Source organism: Eumetopias jubatus, unplaced genomic scaffold (assembly GCF_037043125.1).
Source record: "Eumetopias jubatus isolate StellerSeaLion01/CBP00866 unplaced genomic scaffold, mEumJub1_p1.0 scaffold_16, whole genome shotgun sequence".
Classification (NCBI taxonomy): domain Eukaryota; kingdom Metazoa; phylum Chordata; class Mammalia; order Carnivora; family Otariidae; genus Eumetopias; species Eumetopias jubatus.
In genome coordinates this window covers 28,815,519-28,840,014 of record NW_028274822.1, presented here as the reverse complement: position 1 = coordinate 28,840,014, position 24,496 = coordinate 28,815,519, and the positions used below count along the sequence as shown (strand labels likewise).

Sequence of the window (24,496 nt, the reverse complement as noted above, 5' to 3'; positions counted from 1 at the left end):
CCCCCAAATAGTAAGTAAATCAGGAATGGTTCATATGGGAACTAAGTCAAGGTGACTTCCCAGGGTAATTCACGTGACAGGAAATGAGGGCACATTCACTTTATATATGTCATTGGAAACTTTATGTCTGTTTAGGAGCTGGGTAGTGCTTCTGTTCAGGCTGCTATAACAAAATATAATGAGTGGGTGGCTTATAAATGACAGAAATTTATTTATCATAGTTCTGGTGGCTAGAAAGTCCAAGATCAAGGTTGGCAGATGCAGCATCTGGTGAGAGCCTGCTTCCTGCCTCATAGATGGCCTTCTTCTGTCTGTGTGCTTACGTAGTGAAGGCCAAAAGAGCTCTTTGGGGTGTCTTTTAATATAAGAGCATTAATCCCATTCATGAAAGCTCTACCCTCATTAATCACATTGAGTTCCCAGAGAACCCTCTTCCTAATACCATCACTTTGGGGTTTAGGGTTTTCAACATATGAATTTTGGAGGGACATAGACATTCAGTCCCTAACACCCACGGAATCAAAGGATCATAAGGCCCTGGTTGAAATAAGGTGGTACTTAGTGGCATTCTTCTATACCTACCATTAGCAAATGCAGGAATGAACCAGGCTAAAGAGAGATCTTCTGGGGTCAAGTTCAGTGGAAGCTGGTATATGCATTCTTCCTGTTCATGAGCCTAAAGGGTCATTTTCAAAGTCTTTAAGTGACAGAACCATCTCTTCCCACCCCCACTCTCTTAAATGAAATCCTTTGCAAGGCTGTTCTGTTTATTTGGGGGTTAAAAGAATGATGTGAAGCATCTCTCTTGCCCCATACGCTGGCTATGGTTCAGAAAAATCTTTTCAAAATCCAGGACTCTGTGGAGTCCTAGTCCATTTGAAAACCACTGAACTGGAACATTTGGTAATATCAGAACCTCTCTAGTCCCTAACCCAGACCCCCTGTCTTTGATATAATCCAGTGGTTCTCAACTTTTTCTGCTCATTGGGATGGCCAAGAGCTTTGAAAAAAGTACTACTGTTCAGACCCCACTTCTAGAATCCTGATTTAATTGGTCTGGGTCAGATCCCAGGCATGGTGTTCTTTATGAAGCCTCCTGGATAAGTCTAACGTACAGCCAGGATTGGGGACCTTTCATCAGACAGTTTCTGGTTACATTCCTTGTCTCCCACACTCAGTTCTTGCTCAGCCTTGAGCACTTGCTTCAAGCCTCAGAGATAAATGCCAGGATACCCCAGGGCTCTGGGGATTGGCCTGCATGAGTTGGGGAAATAGAAATCCCAGAGTGGGAGGTCATGAACACCTGCATTCCAGATTCTTTCTGGGAGGACAGTACTCTCATCCACCCATGCGGATGATTTTTCTGCCCACCTCACCTTGCAGTGGACTTGGAATACCTAAAGAGGGTACCGTGTTAGAGTTTCTTACTATGTAAATTACAGAGAGTTCAGAGAGCAAAACAAGAATGCTCAATGGTGCCAAATTGCATATCCTAACGGGCCTATGGTGGTTTGTTCTACATATTTACTACCAAAAAGTGCTGCAAATGTCATAGCAACCACAGAAGAGCCCCACCCCAGAGGAATTATGATATTCAAACATTAGATCAGTGCTCTTAAAACTTCATTGTGCATCGGAATTATCTGGAGAGCACGTTTAAAATGCACATTCCTTGATCCCACCCTAAAAGATTGCAATTTGTAGATCCGCAATGGGGCCCAGGAGTTTGTATTAATGACCAGTACCTTAGGTGGTTCTGATACAGTGATCCAGGATCCCATCTTGAGAAGCACCAGTTGCCAAATTAAGAGCAAAAGCTCCCCTCGTGACTTCATACCCAGGCATATTTTCCTACTCTTGTAAAGCAAAATATCTCACGAACAGTAAATTTAAATTATCGGTGTCAGCAGAAAGTAGCACAAACACAGCTAACCCAAAAGAGTAGTTTATTGCTCACAAAGTCATGCTTGATTTTTGATGAGTTATATGATTTTTCTCAGACCCAAATAGCCCTCTTCTCTCATTGTGACAACCCTTACTTCAGATAAGCCATAGATAAGGCTTGGTGACTCATTTTCTTCCCATTTGTATGGATTTTTCAAGTTTTTATGCAGCGATCTAATGCTTGTTTTCAAAAGTAGACAAAAATCAAGTGCTTTTCCAAAAGAAATCTAACTTGTACAAAATTTAAATGTATATGATACATTGGTTGTAGGGGAGGGGATAGTTACCTACTTTACAAAATAATTCTTCACATTCCAGAAGAACTTGCTTCCATAAACATATCCTTTAGGAAGGAAATCTGTCTAGTTTTCAAAATGGTGGTTCACTGATGAACATTTGGCATCTAGGCTCAATGGGCATGGAAAGTATTTTTCTTATAAGAGTAAGCCACACCTTCAAAATGACTGTGTGGGGGCTCTCGGGTGGCTCAGTTAGTTAAGCGTCTGCCTTCGGCTCAGGTCATGATCCCAGGGTCCTGGGATCCAGCCCCGCATTGGGCCCCCTGCTCTGCGGGAAGCCTGCTTCTCCCTCTCCCCCTGCCCCCCGCCCCCCTTATGCACGTGCGTGTGTGCTCTCTCTCTCACTCTTGCTCTATCTCAAATAAATAAAGTCTTTTAAGAGAAATGGCTGTGTGTTTCACAAATAATTTATGGAGGTGGGGGAACAGCCAAGAGATAACACTGGGCTTAGTTGGTACTAAAAGTTTTCCACAAAAATAATTGGCCTAATGTAGAATATCATCAGGCCTTCCCTTATTTGGTAACCATCTTAGGCAACACCCTTGCTGTGGACAGAGGGTAGTATGGAGGCCTTAAAAGATTAAGGTCTTACTCCCAGAAAAATGCAGAATCTAAGGGGAAAATGGAAATGAGTGCTAAGTGGGTCAGTAAAGCCCCCAGCCAGTGACCCCCATGGGAGCCCAGGACCAGAGCACTGGCGGGGTGGGAGGGGAGACTGTACGCCCCCCCACCCCTCCCCTGCCCCTGCCAGCATCGAGCTAGGGGCCCGTTTGCCATGTCCATCTCTGTCTCAATGGAGTAAGTACTCAATTCTCAGTGAAGGACATATTGGAACTGACAGCTTCACCATTGTGTATATAATATGTCATGGCTGACAGATGAAGAAATGGGATTCTGTGAAATGCAGCAGGATGTAGCCATCAGCCAAGGCTGGAGAAAAGCTGTGTTCTCCTGGACCCCTTACAGAGTACTCCTTCTTGGTCCCCCTTACCCCTTCTCCGCAGCCCATCTCAGTGCGGGGCTTTAAAGCACCATTTCCCCCTATTAGTCCTGATCCTTTGTTGTGCTTCCCTTTTGTCCACGCTGCCCTTTGATTGCGGAGCTCTCCCAGCAGGGCAAATTGCAGCTGAAATGGTAGAAACAATGAGATCAGGCAGTGTCCAGATGGAGGCACCGGGAACCAGGCACACTTAACTGCATGACTTTGAGCTGGGCTGCCCTGGGTGTAAGTGAGCAGGCCCCACCTTTCAACTATCACAGTGAAATCCACCCCCCTGACAGTCACGTGGCCTTCCTCAAAGGCAGAGTTAATTGGAAAGTGAAAGAATTAACAGGAGATGAGGGAGAACTAACAGTAAAAATTGCATTGAAGAAGAGTTACCTTGCAAGTGCCTTTAGTCCTTCAGTATTGGGGAAGGATTTTTTTATTCGTTACCTAATGCATTTGAGTGCTCCAATTTCCTTATGAGCCATTATCAAACGAATGATTGGCAGCTTGTTATCTTCTGTGTGCAGCCACGTATTTTGTCATGGTAATAGGCTTCTCAAACATGATTTTGTTTATTCACTCAGCAAACATTTATTGGGAACTTTCTAGGTGGTTTGCTTTGTCGTGGGCACAGGGGATAAGAAGATAAATGAGTCTGTGACCTCAAAGTACTTACAGTCTAGGAGAGGGAGATAGAAAAGTACACAAATAAATGGCACAGAGCATTAGGAGGATTGTGATGGATGTCTTTATGAGAGACAATGGTGCATGCAGAAGGAATGACATAAGAAAATAGGCTGGAGGATGTTGTAATATACAGGTCATTAATCTCACTACTGACCAAATAAAATACCCATCACAAAATGCGTGTTCCTTAATTCATTTAATAAACATTTGTTGAGTGCCTACTATTTGCCAGGCACTGTGCTTGGTACTTCTGTGATGGTGTATACAGGCTAGAAAGGGAAACCGGCATTAATTCAATTAATGCACAAATCAAATATAAAATTAACACTAAGATAAAAGTCCAACAAAGATGACCTACAGGGTTTCATGAAAACTTATAAGAGGAGTATTTCTGTAAGGCAGGGGGCCTCCTATGATCGAGCTGAGAGTTGAACACAGAGAGTTAATTAAGGATTCTGCTAGGCACCAAGAACAGGAAGATGGAGCAATAGAAACAAACAAACAAAAAACTGGTGAGAATCAATGACCAAGAATTCCAGGTTCACTATGAAGCCTCTTTGTGGACTTCTGTGACCAGGTCTAGAAAAGTGGGAGAGGTGGAAGGAGTACGGGAGACAGGGTGACTATAAGTCCTGCTTTGCTGGGGTCCAAAAGAGTAACTCAGATTTTTGGTCCCATGGCAATGTTTAGTAAGTGCCACGACTAACTCTCAAAAATGTTCTAGTATGAGTTATCAATTATACTGTTGCTCTAAAGAGTAGGACATTTTGTTTCCAAGCCCTTTTGTAGACTTGTCATCCTGTGAGTATATAGCCAGTGCCAACTAAAATCTAAAGCACAAATGACAAATCAGCAAAGTTCTGATTCATAAAAAAAAAGATAAGTGGCATTTAATATTTTACGCCATGAATAAGATTTCTGTTTTTAGTTTTTTGTTTTTGAAAATGGGACAGCAGCCTATGTGCCCAGCAGTAATTCCTAGCAAAGTCAAGTGACAGGATTAGTTCTCTAGAAGTTGATGATGGTGGTGTCCACTAACCATTGCAAGAGGAAGAAAAAAGGAAATACATTTTTTGTCTTAATTTTCTCCTGGGCTTAGCTTGGGGGTGATTCTCTCAAGATACTTAACAAACAGAATCCAATACTAGAAGTATAACAAGATTTCTCAATATCAGAGAGGCAGAAAATAAACCTAGGGATTCCAGAAATTAGTGTGAAGGAAACCCTACTTGCTTTACTGCATTGAATTTTACCCATAATGCTTTCTGACATCTGTGTTTTGATTCTTAACAGGGACTATGGTGAAAAGTGTTTTCTAATGAAGTATCAATGCTGGAGCATCAATGGCAAACAGATTGGTATAGATAGATGACAGATACATGGACAGATACATAGAGATAAAGACAGATACATGTTACAGGCTAAAACTTCCTAAATCCACTAAGCCAATCACCCTTTACTTCTCAGTGGAGATATTACCCAAAACTTTCTTCAGTTTACTAGTATCTTCCCTTCTTTAACAAATCTTAGGGTAATGCATGCTGTACATTTACTACTTGTGTGTATAAAACATGACTTACAATAAACTTTGAGGAATGCTTCTTTTGTACTGGTAGCATGGCTTAAAATCTATCGGAAATAACGTTAGCATTTTTACATTAAAAAGTTTTCTGTCTTGGGGCACCTGGGTAGCTCAGTTGATTAAGGGTCTGACTCTTGGTCATGGTCTCAGGTCATGGTCTCAGGGTTGTGGGATTTGAGCCCTATATCTGGTCTGCGCTCAACACAGAGTCTGCTTGAGTTTCTCTCTCCATCTCGCTCTGCTCCTCCCACTCATGCTCTCTCTCTCTCTCTCTCTCAAATTAATAAATAAATCTTTAAAAAAAAAAGCTTTAATGTCTCAAAATGATGTGTTCAGTATCTACCCCCTTAGTGATTTTGTAGACACTAGTTATGTTGGGCCTCTAGCACAGGTTCTGCTTTTCCCAGCTGAGGAGTCGGTCCTAAGGAAGGTGCCAGAGTCTGGAGACTTTCCTTTAGAATTCACGTAGGGAAAACACAGCTGACAAAGTTCGAAGGAGTGATCTTGAATGACCGTGCTTTTTTTTTTTTTTTTTTTTTGGCACATTCGTCCAGGAGACTCAAAGTTCCTTTTGAGACTGTCCAAGAGTTTCCTCAAGATTGCTGTCAGTGCCCAACGCAGGCTTCAGAATGCCTCAGAGGGCTACCTCCCAAACACTGTTCCACTCCTAGAGTCAGAAGGATTGAAGGTCTTTTGTGCTTCTTTCCTGCTTCATTTCTTCTTCTCTGTGTCCTTGACCAGCCCCCTTGGCCCCACACATTCTTCAGACTTCCCTCCCCAGTCCTTCAGCTCGTGCTGTTTTCCCTTGTTGCAGTGGTTCTCAGGGAGCTACTTGTTGGAGCACAAGAGATGCTGAACTCCAGGGTAAAGTGCAAACAGAAGTGAACTTTCGTAGGAGGAAGCAAGGGAAGGACGTGAGTTGGATGGGAAGTGGGGACAGAAATCAGAGGCAGCTTGAGTTAGGCAAAGGGACCAGGGAGTCAGGAAGTTCACAGTCTCTCCTGGACTCTGCCACCATGGGCAGGACTCTCCATTATACAAATTTCAGCTCTTCCATGTGTACGGTCTGGAACTGGCCTAAGTGATGTGCGGGGCCTGTTCTCTCACGAGAGAGTTCTTATTCCGAGATTGCATTCAACCAAGATGGGTAAAAGTTCCTGTTGTTGGGGGGTAAGGAGGAGTGAAGACAGCGACTAAAGCATCTTTATTAATGTTACAAATCAGTGCAACGTATTTTTACTTCTGCAAATGAGAAAACCTCCAAAAGCATTCTGGAATTAAAGGTGGCTGTTTGCAACTTTCAAATAAGTAAGGCTTTTGACATTGAATTTTAAATAGCTCTAACATGTTCATCTTTGTTTCTCTCTCTCTGTGTCTCTGTCTCTCTCTCTCTCCTTCTCCACCCCTCTACCTTAGGCTTACGAGCGGCCACAGAAACACTCAAATCTCCACTATGACCCAGGCCTCCCACAGGACGTCACCAGTGACACCTTAAAACCAAAGCACCAGCAAAAAAGCAGCAGCCAGAACCACATGGACTGGTCCACCAACTCTGACAGTGGACCTGCCACTCAGAATTGCTTCATCAGTCCAGAGTCTGGCAGAGAAACTGCAAGCACCAGCAAGATCCCCGCTCTTGAGCCCGTGGCTTCCTTTGCAAAGGCCCAGGGTAAGAAAGGCAGTGCAGGGAGCACGTGGAGTCAGCTGTCCAACAGCAAAGATCTGCTCTTGGGAGGTGTGGTCCCATCCCCAGGCAGCCACAGCTCCCCAGCCCCACCCAGCAGCTCTGTCGAGTGCAACGGACTTCAGCCCTTGGTAGATCAAGATGGAGGAGTTGCAAAGGAGCCCCCAGAACCACCTACCATAGGCAGCAAGAAAAAGTCCAGTAAAAAAGATGTGATAAGTCAAACCATAGCAAACCCAGACCTGGACTGGGTCAAGAATGCCCAGAAAGCATTTGACAATACAGAAGGGAAAAGGGAAGGCTACCCTGCAGATAATGCCCAAGAGGCATCACCAGCCAGGCAGAATTCGAGTTCTGTCAGTAATCCTGAAAATGACTCAAGTCATGTCCGGATTACTATCCCTATCAAGGCACCCTGTCTAGATCCAACCAGCCATAAGAGGAAAAAGAGACAGTCCATCAAAGCAGTGGTAGAAAAGATCATGCCAGAGAAAGCCCTGGCTTCTGGAATCACTATGAGCAGTGAAGTGGTTAACAGGATACTTTCCAACACTGAGGGAAATAAGAAAGATCCCCGGGTCCCTAAGTTGAGTAAAATGATAGAGAACGAGTCCCCCTCAGTTGGCCTTGAAACAGGCGGAAATGCCGAGAAAGTCATGCCAGGAGGCGTGTGTAAGCAGCGGAAGCCACCCATGATCATGACGCCTCCAACATGCACGGACCACTCTCCATCGAGAAAGTTGCCAGAAATCCAGCATCCCAAATTTGCTGCGAAACGGAGGTGGACGTGCAGCAAACCAAAGCCCACCAGTATGCTCCGGGAGGCAGTCCTGGCCACCTCCGATAAACTGATGGTGGAACCACCGTCTGCCTACCCCATCACCCCATCCAGCCCTCTGTACACCAACACAGACAGTCTTACTGTGATCACGCCCGTCAAGAAGAAGCGGGGGCGGCCGAAGAAGCAGCCTTTGCTCACGGTGGAGACGATTCACGAGGGGACTTCCACCAGCCCGGTCAGTCCCATCAGCCGGGAGTTCCCTGGCACGAAGAAAAGAAAGAGACGACGCAGTTTAGCTAAGTTGGCCCAGCTGGTGCCAGGACAGGACAAGCCCATGAGCGAGATGAAGTTTCACAAAAAAGTTGGAAAGCTTGGGGTGTTGGATAAGAAGACCATCAAAACCATCAATAAGATGAAAACACTCAAGAGGAAAAATATCTTGAACCAGATCTTGTCCTGCTCCAGCAACATTGCTCTGAAGGCGAAAGCTCCCCCGGAGACCAGCCCCGGGGCAGCGGCAATTGAGAGCAAATTGGGCAAGCAGATCAATGTCAGCAAGAGGGGAACCATCTACATTGGCAAGAAGAGGGGCAGGAAGCCAAGAGCGGAGCTGCCACCCCCATCCGAGGAACCCAAAACAGCCATCAAGCACCCAAGGCCTGCTTCTAGCCAGCCGGACGTTCCAGCCGTGCCTTCCAACTTTCAGTCCCTTGTGGCATCTTCACCAGCAGCTATGCACCCACTTTCAGCGCCGCTAGGTGGGTCAAATGGCAACCTGAGCCCTGCCAGCACTGAAACCAATTTTTCAGAGTCGAAAACTATGCCAAATCTCCAGCCCATCAGTGCTCTTCCAACCAAAACCCAGAAGGGAATCCACAGTGGAGCCTGGAAGCTGTCCCCACCCAGACTGATGGCCAACTCGCCTTCCCACCTTTGTGAGATCGGGTCACTCAAGGAAATCACGCTGTCCCCTGTGAGCGAGTCGCACAGCGAGGAGACGATCCCAAGCGACAGTGGCATTGGGACGGACAACAACAGCACGTCTGACCAAGCGGAGAAGGGTTCAGAATCCCGACGGAGGTACTCTTTCGATTTCTGCTCCCTGGACAACCCGGAGACCATTCCGTCCGACACCAGCACAAAGACCCGGCATGGCCACCGGCAGAAGCATCTCATGGTGGACAACTTTCTGGCCCACGAAAGCCTCAAGAAGCCAAAGCACAAGAGGAAACGGAAAAGCCTGCAGAATCGTGATGACCTTCAGTTTCTGGCAGACCTGGAAGAGCTCATCACCAAGTTCCAGGTGTTCAGGATCTCCCACCGGAGTTACACCTTCTACCACGAGAATCCGTATCCCAGCATTTTTCGGATTAATTTCGATCACTACTACCCGGTGCCATATATCCAGTATGACCCGTTGCTCTATCTTCGCAGGACTTCAGACCTGAAGTCAAAGAAGAAGCGTGGTAGGCCTGCGAAAACCAATGACACCATGACAAAGGTGCCTTTTTTACAAGGGTTCAGCTACCCTATTCCCAGTGGAAGTTACTATGCACCCTATGGAATGCCTTACACATCAATGCCTATGATGAACCTTGGTTATTACAGTCAGTACCCAGCTCCCTTGTACCTATCACACACACTCGGAGCCGCTTCCCCATTCATGAGGCCGACAGTGCCACCTCCTCAGTTCCACACGAGCTCCCACATGAAGATGTCGGGGACAGCGAAGCATAAAGCAAAGCATGGAGTCCACCTGCAGGGACCTGTCGGCATGGGTCTCGGTGACATGCAGCCGGCCCTGAATCCTCCCAAGGCGGGTGGCACCGGTCTGGCCAGCGGTCGGCTCCACAAGAGAAAACACAAACACAAGCATAAGCACAAGGAAGACCGGATCCTGGGGACCCATGACAACCTGAGTGGTCTCTTCGCAGGCAAAGCCACGGGCTTCTCCAGCCACATCCTGAGCGAGCGGCTGGGTGGTGCAGACAAGGAGCTCCCATTAGTGAGTGAGAAGAATAAGCATAAAGAGAAGCAGAAGCACCAGCACAGTGAAGCCGGCCACAAAGCTTCCAAGAACAACTTTGAGGTGGACACCCTGTCTACACTGTCACTTTCTGATGCCCAGCATTGGACCCAGGCCAAGGACAAAGGGGACTTGAGTGGCGAGCCTGCGGACTCATGCCCAAAAAGGTACTCCGGCAGCGGGGGCGACAGTGGCGGCACCAGACCCGAGAGCCTGGACGTGTTCAGTGACATGAACCCTTCGAATGACAAGTGGGACAGTGACATGAGCGGGAGTAAAAGGAGGAGCTACGAAGGCTTTGGGACATACAGGGAAAAGGACATCCAAGCCTTCAAGACGAATCGCAAGGAGAGGAGCTCCTACGACTCCTCCCTGTCTCCAGGTAAGGCCACGTTGCTCTTCAGACTCGGCTGTCTTATTATTTAATTGCTGGCCTTTGCTCTTAAGGAGGCTGCCATCCTCGGCACATTGCATTCACCGTTTTGCAGAGAGGTAGGAACTAAATGAAAATGGACGTTCTTGCACATTTGATACATGTTTTTTATTCGGCATTTGCTGTCTTTCCTCTCTCAGAGTCATGTTGGGGAACCGTAGGCCCAGAGACACCCCCATTAGTTACCTAGACTCCAACCACACCCATTGCATTTATGCTTTTTATTCAATATGCCATTCTTAGGTCCTCATCCGATCTGATGGCGCAGTTTGCTAGTTGGATGAAACCTCTGAAACTCGCTAAAAAATGCCAACAAGATCCCAGGGATGTCAAAGCTGAATGGGAGTGATATCTCATTTATCTGGCAGGCCACCTCTAGAGGTCACACATTCTAGGTGAGAAGTCTACAGCAGAGCCACTGGAAGCTCCTGACCAATGAATCCTCTAGTGTAGCTAATGCGGGAGCCATCGCCCCAGGCTCTGTTGTCCTCTCTTTGTCCATGGACATTTGCATGGGCCCCCAGAGAGAAGCCCTACCTCATCATTTCCCTGCAGGAAGGGGAGGGAGCCTGGCCAAAGGGTGTTGCAAGCCTCCTGCCCCCATGGGACCTTACTGCTGTCTCTCTTGGCATGTCCGCAGGGAATGGGATTTTTCCCACTAATCTCTAGACTTGAAGTACTGGTTGCTACTAGAAAGAGCTCACCCCTTGTCAGTTGCTGGCAGAATTTCCTTCCTAACTTTCCCACCCACACAGGCCTTCCTTGCCACCGAAGCTTGACACTTCTGCCTAAGTATCCCTTTGTCCCTGTCCACACATCGCATAAGTGATAACAATCTTAGAGAACAGAACAGTTGTTCATGAGGGAAAGAGTAGAAGCTCCTTTCCTAGGAGCTGCAGAAGCTAAAAGGATTCTCATCCCTACCCCCCCCCCCCCCGCCCCCGGATAATACAAAGCACTCTGGCCATAGCCTGGTTCTAAAAGAGGAATCGTCCCTGGTTCAGGCTTGGGTGCAGTATCTCTCCTGTTTATGATGTGTACCTCTTGCTCGCTGTCTTCCTTCCCGGGGAGTCCATCATTAGTGAGGGTGAGGGCAGTCTATTCATGAAGAATTAGAGTCATTTTTCTAGGCCGGCAGACTTCAGAAGAAATATGATTATGAGTTAGAAAGCACTTAAGGATTGCCCCAAATTGTCACTAGCTTGTGAGTTGCTATAGTGGTAGATGCTCTCCTTGGTTAATGAAGAGACCAATTAGCAGTCGTATTTCCTGCTGAAGGTGATAAATGTCCCACACTTCATGTTTGCCCAAAGAGGGTGTTCTCATCTGGGTTTCCCTGTTTCTCATCATCAGACTTTGTGGAAGGGGACTTGTTTTTTATGCAAAGCCCAAATTAAGCCCACCTGGGCAGGAATGGCTAGATTAAACTTTTTCGTGAGAAAAACTGTTGCTTTCTCATCCAGTATAGTGAAATTGAACCACAGGTCCAAAACCAGCCATGGACAGAGGGTCTTCTTATTTTTTGTATTTTCTTGGCACTATTTAGCAAAAAAGTAATGGTGGCATGTTATCGCTAAGAACCTACAAGCAAGGATCCTAACTTAATAGACCTGAGACATAAGATCTCAGAAGCTGAAACCTCTATCCATTGTTGCTCAGTAGGTTTCTCAGCAGTCTTACCAAGATTTTCAGTGGTTGGACTGGATTGCTGGCTGCTGGTCGACTCCACAAGAGTTCCCAGCTAGAGATCCTTCCCTGATTCCTGTGCGTGTCTCTGAAGGTGCCCACCTCTAGCGTACGGCTCTCTTGGGGTTGGCACTCAATGTAGTGGCCATTGCTTTCTTCTAAATTCCCCTTCTTCTTCCCATCTTCTCATCTGTTCTTCATCTGGCCACATCAGATGGAAAGAAACAGGCATCGTGACAGTGTCCTAAAAGAAAGCTGGATTCAACCTAGAAATTGGGTACGAGGCCCAACTCTGTTATGTGGGCCCTAAGGCATGGCATTCTGTTTCTTTGGGGTACTGTCTACCAGCTGTAACTGACAGGATTGAGCCAGACCTCTTTTGTATAGTATGTTTCAGTTCTTAAAACCATTTCACATACATTTCTTCATAACACTTACCCTACAATCTTAGAAGAGAGGTATTTTCATTCCTATTTTACAAATCAGGATACTGAGGCTCAGAGATCCAGTGACCTGCCCAGGTTTAGAGTCATGGTTAGAATTATGATTGTAATAAGCCGAGGGCTTTGGCCACAGCACTGCAGTTGACCGCATGCCACCCAAGAGCTAAGCCAAATCTAGAACACACAGGTCCTGGTCCTCAGCTCAGTGCTCATATATTCCACCATAGCCCTTCCTCTCAGATACCCAACCATTCTCCAGTTACATGCCTTTCCCTAAGGCATCTGCACGGTGATGATGTGATGATTGCAGAGAGAGTAATTAGGGAAAGATGACATCCCTTTATTCAATTCCCAACTAGTGTAAAAGGACCCCTTAGGGCTCAACCTTTTCTAGCCATCCCCTTGGAAACATCGACATGGACAGGCTTCCCTCTGTATTCTTACTGCAGTGCACTTCTTGGAGTTATTTTCACCACTGCTTTGTGCCTATCTCTATGTTATAGGAGTTTATTTTTTCTTCAGCATTTTAGTGAATCATAATCGTTGGTGGTTTCTATGTCTATATGACTTATGTCAGTTGTCCCTGCACATCTTGTTGAATATCTTACTGAAGCAGATCAGATTTTCGATCATTCTCCTCCCTTCCAAGCTTTGGCCTCTCTTCACCTCTATTCTAAATGTTCCCTCTCTTTCTGAACCCCCAAAGCATCAGGGAAAAAACACGTCTTTAGCAGCACTTAGGATTCAATGTCAGAGTTTGTCGAGTCTCCCTGAAGAGTGCTCACCTTAATGTGATATACTCCAAAGAGTAGCAAAACCCATTCAAAGGTGAGAGGCAGGTGGAATGAGGCTGAGGTTATGAGAAATCTTCCAGAGACATTACCTGAGTCGAGGTGCTCTTCCATGAATGATACTGAGGGTTCTGTTTGAAAACAAAGGCATCAGTATTTCTCACAGCTTCTCTCCCTCCACCCCTTCCTTCTCCACTCTGGATTCACTCCCTTAGCATCCCAATGTCCTATTTCACATGAGCTAGTCTTCTCTGAAATAGATAGAGCATATATAGTGATGTCATCCTTTAGCCCATTGAGGACCAGATTTAGGAGCTAAGTCAAGGGAGGACTCTGAGCATTCCCTGAGATCAGAGCTGATGGAAGACACCATGTAGATGGAAGTCATTACCATTATGGAGACAGAAATTAGAGACTTCATTTAGCTGCACACTCCATTTCCTCTTTCCTGCTTGGAAAAGCATCCATTCTCCAACCCCCCAGCCCCACAGATGGATGCACTGACTTGTTAGCCCCCTTACAACGCACCTAGAGCTCAGAAGTCACAAAGACTCTACCATTTTTCTGCGTTTTACTCCTTCTGCTTTGTTTGTTTCAGAAGGCAGTGGCTCTTCTGACCTGTTTTCTAAATGGATACCATCTGCTAAATCTCCATTTATAAAAATGCTTGCCTGGGACCAAATAATGGATAGGTAGTGGGAAGGTACCATCCACAGACTCCCAACGTTGGAAGAAGCCTGATGGGCTCTCATGTGCACCTCTCTCCCACAAGGCATCACCATCTCTCGTAGACTGACAGGCCGCAGGTTTCCCGAAGAGCAAACCTGTCCAAGTTTGACAACACATAGTCAGAGTGATGCCACGTGCTCTCAAAGCCGACTTTCTTCTTAGCTGGTGGAAGGAGTCTCTAGTGTGAGTGATGTTCTTCCTGTTCAGACCACAGAATAATCTTTGCATACTTTGATCTAATATTTAGACATCCTAACCACTGCTGTCCAGGCTCCCATCAGATGTTGGAGAAACAGTGAAAAGAGTCAGTTTACCTATATTACCTCTCAGTCCAATGCCATTATTAGTCAAGGTAGCCATCCTGAGTCCCCAGATGTCAAGTACTTTCCTCATGATGAATGGATGCTGAGAATGAATCCTTAGCTCACCTCTCAGATATCAGAATCCTGCCACGTAGGTAGCTGGAGTCCCTTGAGCCTGGATGACTCCACCTCTTCTTGTGGCTTCTCTCTTGCCCTTTGCCAGCTCCTCTTATCAGCACCATGGGGCATTTTGGGAGGCAGTCTCTGTTGTCACTCATAGGCAGGAAATGGATGCCCATGCCAAAAATAATACAAAACCCTCCTCCAAGCAGGCATCCAGATGAGGGAATTAACCACATAGATGAGATGACATGAAAACTATACAAAAGAACCATGTGTGGGGAACATTTTCTACAAATGGAATAGAAGGAAGAAGAAGACTCATGAGAGGAGAAAGTTGAGGCCAGGAAAAAAGACAGAGTGAAAAATAAAAAGCTGATGAAGTGTAGTCTGTTTAATCTTAATCCAAGTTGAATTCTGGATCATCCTGTGGGAGGAAATGAAAGATAAATTAGCTAATGGCTGCTGTGTGGTTTAACAGGATTATGAGCACCTGGCCCAGTCTTGTCTCCTACACTAACCAGCTGAAAGACCTCTTCATCTTTCTCACTCTCTGTTTTCCCAGGTGAGCCTATGGTAAGAAAAGCTCTGACCAGACCTGACAGTCTCAGATTCTAAAAGTCTCAAATTTATACAATGCCATTTTTAAATGCAAACACATGCGCCCATGAACGTGCACACACGTACACGCTCACGTGCATGCACACACACACACACACACACACACACACACACACACACACACACAGATTGGACAGTTAGGAAGAAAATGCTCAAGTTATTGGCCAGGTTGGCCAATTAATTAACTGTGCAATGAAATTTCAAAATAGGTCCCTCTGGTCCACGTATTAAATTATGTGACTCACCCCATTCATCTTTGGCTCCAGCCACTTCATCTAGCCATTTGAACTCACCTTTCACAAAAGGTGGAACTCTCCATACCTGACCCCCACCAGCAAGTTAGCTCACTCTTTGTGTATGCTGCAGCCCCAGTCATCACCCTAGAAAAAAGGTTAGAGCACTTGTGCGACCGATTGCATGGGAACAGACAGAGCAGGCTGGCATTTATATTTAGACTCCAAAGTAAAAGAATCTTAACAATGTAATATAAACACCTCATTTTGCTGATGAGCACGCCGAGGCTTAAGAAGGTCAAGTGACTCATCCAGTGATACATATCTAATTGGTAGAAGAGCTTAGACCTGGAAGCGTAACACCAGGGAGAGGGGAAGGCAGAGAGAGAGAGAATAAAAGAAAAAGAACTAGAAAGGTGAGTTGTGGGAGAGATGTTAAGCTATATGTTTTCTTTTGCTGGGAGCCGTTGTAAAAGGTAAGCATCTATTTGACAATAATTTGGTTTCCAGGCTGTCTCTGGGGACCCATGTTTGGGACTGGAAACAATCTTTGTAGGCTCTGATGGAAGTCATTTTTTTTCCTTTCCTGTCTTAACAATTGCACATACTTATTTTATCAGGCCTCCCAAGGTTCCTCCTAAGGTTTTCTCTTGGAAACTAGGAATTAATCAAATTAAATGTTGTGACCCATAACTTTCTGGCAATGAAAGAAAAAAATCTTAGACTCCCAGCATCTCTTTTTCCACATTAAAATCAGAAATCAAGCCATTCTGCCTTGGGAGCAAGAAGTCCCCAGGCCATTTATCTTCCCACAGTTGGCAAACGTTCCGCTGTCCTGTTGGAAGTTTTTATTTATACCTTTGTGGCTTTGGGGAATTATGCAGATTCAGGTGTGGGTGCAGAGAACTTACAGTTTCAACAGACTTGGCTTTGATACAGCATGGAGCCTTTCTTGGCTAGAGAAATCAATAAAGCTCGCTTTCCAAAGACTGGCATGTCATTAGGCAGAGATGAGGATGGTGCCTCTGGAAGGACCCTCCAGAAACCCATCTCTTTCACTCTACAAATGAACAAGGGATGAGACTGAATACTTGCTAGGATTGTAGCACAGGCTCGTGCCAATATAACAGTGCAGATTGGCTGAAGTCAAGGGGAGGGGGTGATAAAGACAAGGGAAAATGTAAAATGGGTTTCTTTGGTGGCTGATACACACACACACACACACACACACACACACACACACACACACACACACACACACAGCTTGGTGCAGTCCTGGGGGAGAAATTCAAGGATTTGTAACTGGATACTTTTGCCCTCAAAGAGATTATAATCCAGAAGTCTCTCCTATTAATGCAGAGGAGGAAACCAGATGGAACTGATCTTACAAGGCAGGCTCTCAGGGCCATCAGAGAGCCTTAGAAGAAGCACTGGGGCTGCCCGGATGAGGGTGAGCCACCTCTATGTCTTCAATGGGAGTAGAGAGCTGGAATCAGGAGATGCTTCTTTGCAGTAGCTGCCATTCAAGATGGGTCCTGAAGGATGGAAGAGGCTTTTGGAGAGTGGAGATGGTGTGGGGTGGAGGGGAGGCACAGTGTAGAAAGGAAACCATGTAAACAAAGGTATTTAGGTAGAAGTACCCAAGAACTATTTGAGAAATGGGGTTTATTCCAGTCTTTTTGAGGTTAGGATCTGCAGTTGGGGATCATGACAGACAAGGTCAGAAGACAATGTTGTCCTCATGAGTTAAAGTGTTTTTCCACCATTCCATGAGGCGTGTGCTTATGGAACAGGACTTGTCCTTCATCAAGGCAGTGGGAAGTCATTTTTTAAATAGGCAAAAGTCATGAAATTATCAGATTATACTTTGTCTTTCTTTTCCTGGCCACTCTCTCCCCCCTAGTCTGGGTTGGGCGAACTTTGCACTCTCCATATGATATTGTAATTATCCATTTCTTGTTTGGGTTGTACCCACCACCCTGCCTTTCCTTCCCCACTGTAGCACCCACATTATAAGTATCTAAAGACATCATTACTCAGGTACTCAAGCGAAAAATAATGAGTCATTCTTGATTCATCTCTTTCCCTCTCTAGCTAAAGTCGAAGATGATTCCAATATGTTAGCTCCAGATAACTGTAGCATATGAACAGAATTACAGAAATCAGAGAAAGAGTCTGGTTGGTGTGCAAGGAAATGAATTGTGAAGGCAGCAGTTGACAGTGCTGTACAGAGCAAGAGAGAGAATTATAGGGAATAAAGAAAAGAGGGTGGAAGGCGGGGGACCCTGTGGCCCACCTAAAGAGAGAAGCAGAATAAGAGCGGATGGGGAAAGACGCAGAGCGGAAATCCTGGAAACGTTGGAGGAAAACCAAGGGGTCAAGGAAGAATGAATTTAAGAAGAATGGGGTAGCCCTCAGGACCAGAAGCTACAGAGAGTTCATGCGAGATGAGAATATGTATGAACATATTGGTGGCCCTGAAGCAACAGAAAAACTAAATATTATGTGTTTAGTGCCTCGTATGGTTAAGGCTTGGTGGGCTGTGTGCCAAATCCAGGTGAGAAGGAGTTAACAAGTGGGTGATGAGAAAATGGGGCTCCAGGTGCAGAAAGTGAAACTTTGCTGTGGTTCTAGCCATGCGCCAGCCTCTAAGGACACTGTATGTCTTAAGTCAGCCCTTGGTGGGAGGTGGTGCAGCCAATCTTAGTACATCTTAAGTCTAATGTCCCCCAATTCTGGGAGCATGAAAAGAATGCCTGAACCTTTTATACTGTCATTCTGCCTTCCTGTGAAGTCCATGTGTAGAAAAGATAAAGGCTATAGTATTTGAGAAGAGGCAAGAGGGACTAGGCCAGCTCCCCCTTCTCTGCCCCACAGACACACAGGCACTTAATTTCTGATCATGGTAACATCTATTTGAAAACTTCTGAAAACTCCTCCCTGTGGTGCCGTGGGATGCTTGTTGGCTGCACTCCTGGGAATGTGTGGAAGAACAGTCCTGGTTACCCCAAGTTCTGATAAATGCATCTTTTATTGAACATTTACTGTGTGCAAAGTATTATAGACTAGAGTCCAACTGTTCGTCCTCCAGAGGTCTTGACTACTTGGAATAAAATATATGCTGGTTCATCAAGAGCCTATATTCTCAAAAGTGATTGTGAGCTCTTTAGTCACTTAATATATATCACAGTGCCAGGGACAGTCAGAGAGACCAGAAGAAAAGAAAAAAGCAACGAAGGGCTCCTACCTCAAGTTCCTTATACTATACTGAGAAGAGGCTAATTCAGCATACATAAAACAACCAGGGAGTACATGCAGACCAGATTTAATCCATGCTAACTCAGTGGCTAACAGTGGGGGCTATAGGGATCCAGGATCAGGAAAGATAAGAGTGTTCAAAAGACAAAATCTTGGAGGTGGACCTCGGAGAGTGGGAGCGGAGTGGATGAGTGTGGCTGCAGGTGGATGAAGATGCACAGTTGGGCATGTGTGGGCAGTACACGAAAGGCTCCCGGCTAGATTGAAGTTAGCAGTTGGGTGGGGAAGGATTTTTAAGAGGCACAGCTGCCACGCAGAGGATGTGGAACCGCATCATGGAGGTGGAGGAGGGGGCACACTGACATGAAAGGGGGCTGGGCGTGAAGGGCGTTGAACTTGGTGCTAGGTGCCCGGTGAAGTGATGAAGTACCAGGAAACATGACGATCCTCAAAGACCTTGCCAAGCTCTCAGGAGACAAGAGATGGATATATACACATCTGCAAAGCAATTAGAGAGAATAGTGAGAGTCCACGCATTTCATCACTAGAAATAAAAGTCCATTCTATGGGAAAAAAGGATCCATAAAATAACTTTCAGAGTAATAAGTCGCAGGTTGTAAAAGCAAGTTGGTGTTGATGTTTGCCCCATTACATAAGGATCCAGAGCAAGTCGGAGGCATTAAGAGGGGATCGATCGGGCAGAGCGAGCACGTCCCTCAGGCGGCCACTGCTGTGGTTTCGTGCTCTTCCGTGAAGGGGCTGCAGAGACTGGGAAGGTGGGCAGTGAGTCCGCGCAGAGATGGGGCTCCCCTCGGGTCTCCCCTCGTGGATGGAGGATCTAAGGACACAGAGAGATAAAAAGCTTTCCCCAAGGCTGCATCCTCATCATCCTTACATCTGAACAGGGTGCTATGCTCTTCAAAGTGCATTTCCTTACTTTTATTTGATCTTCCGAATCCACTGAGGTTTGCAGATAGATGTTGCTCTCCCCCTTGACAGGCAAGGAAATCAAACCCAGAGGGTTAAAGTCTTTGTCCAAAGTCATTGAGCGAGTTTTGCAAAGAAAAAGTGCTGGGTCCCTAGTTTCCTGATTTTTCTCATCAACTCTCTTTTTTCACTAGATTTTCTATGTCTCTGACAAGGTCAGTAATATGACTCAGCTTCTAAGTTATCCTTAAAGCACCCTTGCCAGTGGATTAAATGAGAGAGCCCAGAATAAAGCACTAGCAATTCGGTGTTGGCTGAAATTAGTTTCTTAATAGGAGAAGCTCTTTGGAGCCAGGATCAGCCAAGTCCAGGATGTGAGGCTGATTCTGTGTGCAGAGCCTGGGCAATAGATACCCCAGATGGGGCATGGATACCTCCGAAAATCACAAAGGACACACAAAGGAGGAACAAGAATGTTCTTCTTCACTAAATCACAAAGCTCTAACATTCTGTTGTTTTAAAGAAAAGTTTTACACAGTTTGAGGGACTTTACCCATCTCCTCATAAACATATGGAAACTTTCATCTTGAGAATGATATATGCTAAAAATGAAAACAGAGTGGAATAAGTCATTACGGAAACCATGGGTTTGGGGTTGTATCTCAGAAGTCTGAGAAATTGATAGACAGGAGACCTCATCCCCTTTCAAATGTCCATGAGAACTTGGGATGTGGGCTGGAAGAACCGTTGTCCTAAACCAGTTTGTCTTGTCTTATATTCCAACACCAGGAGGGCAGAAGGGTTCTCTTATAGAATATACCTTTTGTATTGTTAGTTATATTTTTGCTTCATTTATTTACTCTAATTACACACTTAAAAAAGTATCAAGTGGCTAAAATGTATAAGACATACTACTAGGCGATGTTATGACTGTACGTCCTTCAGTGGAGATGTCATAGTCCTAGAAGTCTGTGTCCATATGGCTTCTACGAAATAATGAACCCCTTTCATGCTAGACACTCTTTTTCTCTTTGAGGTCCCAACAACAACAGTAAAAATGGATTCCCCACACATAGCATAAAGCAAATGAGCATTTGGAAAAACATTTACTATTTCTATTACTAACTAAAACCAGATAGCTGTTAGTGTAGAATACTTGGAAAATTTAGGAAACCATGTATAAGAAGAAATAAAAATCACCTATAATCCATTTAAATAACCACTATGCTAATGTAGATGCACAGGTCCCCAACTAATGGTCATTGTTCCCCTTGAGTCCTTTCCTTTCTGCCCCTCTCTCCAGAAGAAGCTAGAGAAAGCCAATCCGTGCTCCCCTCCCCCATTTTCTCTCTTCTTTCTCCACTCTCCCCACCACCACTTTGGTTGCCTGATCTTTTCAACTTCCTCTCAGGTACCTTCCCAGAATTGACCCTGATAACTTTTCCTTCTACATTCTATGTCATTGCCCTAAGAGGGGATTATATTTTTTTAAATAAATGCAGCAGCAGTTGGGCATGAAAACCATCCAGATTTCCTCACTGTCCTATTTAAGATCTCCACAAGAATCCAAGTGCCAGGACAACAACCGGGAAGGAGACAGATTAGTCACGGCTGAAGATGGTTGCCAAAATGTTTTCCCAAGAATCGCTGAGTGTTGGGTGTTTCTTCTCAGATCAGAATCTGACAAGGGGGTGGAGGTGGGATGCAATAAGTTTTCCGGAGCTTGAGACCAACAGCTCCACACCGCAATGGGGAATGCCACCAGTCGGTGTGGCTTGACGAATACCATGCCCACTTTCCAAGTAGATGCACACAGAATAAGCCCAGTTGTAGCTGCTCTAATTGGTCAGTGTTGCTGTCACTCATACTGAGAGTATTTAAAGGGAAGGAGCCAGCTATTAATTATAGGTTTAGGACACAAAGGATTACCTCATACTTGCTTATTTTCCTTCCTGGAATACCTATGGATCTTCCTAAGGTGAGATTTGCTATAAAGCCAATACTTGCCATTGTGAAAAGCAGCTCTCCTCTTTGTTTTTTCTTCAATTCCTCCTCAACCAGAAAGTTAGCATCTCCCTATGCTATGAGCTGGGCATCAGGCAAAAGAGAAGACAAAATCTTCTAGGAGATTTCTTAAGTCTTCATGGATACTGCAAATAAAATCGCTGAAAGAGCTTTTCTCATGGACTTTTCCTCCATTATTTTTCTAGTTCCAGTCGATGTTAATTATAATAGAAGAAAGTCTGTCCCAGTGGTCTTAGAGAGGAGAATCTTCTTTCTGGGTTTCTCTTCCTGTTACCGGTGAGGACTCTTGAGTAATGCCTCCTCCCAGGAAGTCCGCCAGCACAACACCTCAGTGCCACCTGCGTGGAGAAGTTACTCAGACCCCAGGAATTCATGTGGCTGACTTTCCATGAGCCCAGAGCTGTGCCATCTTGGTCCCTAGTGCTACTCCTCTACTTCATTTTTCATTTCGTCGATCATTTTGGCAATAATCAACTCAGAGCAAAAATCTAATTGCATCTATCTTCCCCTTACGGCTCTAACTAAATAAATATATTAATTATTGAAATAGAAAAAGAAGAATGGAGTCGTTTCCATGAAATGTCTAGGAAGGCAGCCATAGGTAAATGAATAATTGATGCCAGATGTAGAAATAAAAATTCCTCTTGCACGAAATCCAAAATTCCTTATCTGGCTTCAAAGAGCCTACATTACTTACCGTCACTACCTCACCTTGTCTCCTGATATTTTCAGCTTACTCCCTTGCTAAATCTCCTCCTTATCCTACAGAAAGTACCATAATTAGCCCTTCTTCTGAGTCTCCAACCACCACATTGCCTCCTTCTCACAGAACATCCTTTTCTTTTCCATCTGGCTTCCGATCTTACCTAGTCATTTTCTTAGCCATTCTGGCATCTTTCTAATATAACCCTTAAGTCTTCACTTTATTTCACTCATCTATATATGGCCTTGAATAATTTACCTTTATTTTAGGTAAGGATGTCTTGACTCACTCAAATAAAATTTGGGTTGTGGGGGGATCAGGATCATGCCGTCCTCTGTGCGTAGCTTACATGACATTAAGAGGATACTGAGCATAGATCTTACTAAGGAACCGATTGCCAGATTGATCTTGAAGACCACCACAGGTTCCTGGCACACACTTTGAGAAACAGCAGCTTAAGAGCAAGTTCAGCAGCTTCTAAGGCGGCCTAGGAGAGCCAAAAAAACAAAAACCAAAAAACTCTCAGGAGTTAACAGCTCTCAGATGTAGATTTGGATGCTAAATCCTCCAATTACTGGTAGTGTGACCTTGGACAACTTAGCCTTTTTGATCTTCCTTTTCCTCATCTGAAGAATGAGGCTATTAATACCTACCTGGCAGAGTTTTGTGAAAGTCAAATAAAAGCAGAATGTACACAGGAGCATCCAAAACACTGCTTACTACGTGATTGTTAATAATGTTCATTTCCTTTCACTTCCACTTTGGATAATATATTCAAGCACAGAAAATACAAACCAGCAGATTGCTATAGAAGTCTTCTTTAAACAGCAGGCTTTCCCTCCCAATTATGCTCTTACTGGGATCAGTTAAATCCCTTTCTGAGCGCACACACACACACACACACACACACACACAGAGGGGCAGACATCAGCTGGACCACAGTTGTATTTGATGACAAAGATAAGGTGTCAGGATTATACAGTTACGGTGAATAAGTAACAAAACACACATCTCACCCAAAGTTCCCTTGAAAGGGGTGGCAATTTCAATCCTCTGGCATTTGGTCCTGTCACAGCAAGAGTTCGTTAGCACTATTCAGTAGCACCTGTTTTGTAGACCGTTTATCTACTAACCCCAGACATAAAAATGCAATAAGAGAAAGCATGGATTTGTATTCGTCTTCTATTGTTGCTGTAACAATTTATCACAAATGTAGCAGGTTGAAACAACACAGATGTATTATCTCACAGTTTCTGTAGGCGGTTCGTCCACGGGGCTCAGCTGGGTCCTCTGCTTAGAGTCTCATGGGGCTGAAATCAAGGTGTGGGCAGGGCTCTGTTCCTTTCTGAAGGTTCTAGGGTAGGATCCGCTTCCATCTCATTCAGGTAGCTGATCCATTCAGTTTCTTGTGCTTTTAGGACTGTGGCCCCTGCTGGCTGTTTCAGGGGCAGGTCTTTGCTCCTAGAAGCTGCCCGCATCCCTTATGCTTTCTCTGTGGCCCGTCCATCAGCAGAGGTCCAATCTCTCTGACTTTCCCTTCTCTCTCATCTCTCTGAGCTCCAGACATGCCTCTCCCCGCCATGCCCCATGCGTGGGGCATCCTGCCGTTCCCTGAACACAGGCTCCAAATACCTTCTGACTTCACACATGCTCTTTCTTTCTCCCGGGACACCCTTCAGAGGGGAAGATACTCACATTTGCTTCGTGACCGATTACCTGTGTTGTTTGTAGATTTCTCCTTGTGATCTGGTAGATGAAGGTCTACCTCGTGGGTAATTTTGGAAACACAGTTTTTAAAAAGTCAATTATCAAACCTCACGCTGCTAAACTGAATGGCAAAGAAGTCAGAAGGGAGACCATTCACTTTAGACTGGAGTAGCTCATGCAGTGCTTCACAAAGGAGGTGTTGCCATACCGGGGCCTGGAAGAATTGGTTGGATTTAGACAGATGGGGAGCAGAGAGGAACAACTTGGGGGGAAATATGAATATATATTTAGTATTCTTCAAAAAATATTGCCTTCATCCATTACATACATATTTTAAAACTTTTGAGAATATAAAAATGAACAAGATAAGGCGCCTGTATTCGTGAAGTTTATAGTCTTCTAGTTGAGGCAGAAGAGGAGAAAAACAAAAAGTAAATAAAGTAATCAAATCACAAAATGTGTTAAGTTTAGAGAGAACTGGCAAAACCAGCGGGGCTTGGTCGGCTTGACTTGATGGGCTCACCGTG

At 45.1% G+C, this 24,496-nt stretch overlaps 1 protein-coding gene across 2 annotated transcripts in view; it reads left to right on the top strand.

Moving 5' to 3' along the window:
- Positions 1–24,496, top strand: part of SETBP1 (SET binding protein 1) — a 356,530-nt gene that overhangs the window by 248,503 nt on the left and 83,531 nt on the right. For both annotated transcript variants that reach the window (XM_028098411.2, XM_088019447.1), the window contains exon 4: positions 6,917–10,373. In XM_028098411.2, the coding sequence (XP_027954212.1) occupies positions 6,917–10,373 (3,457 nt within the window). The remainder of the gene's footprint in view (positions 1–6,916; positions 10,374–24,496) is intronic.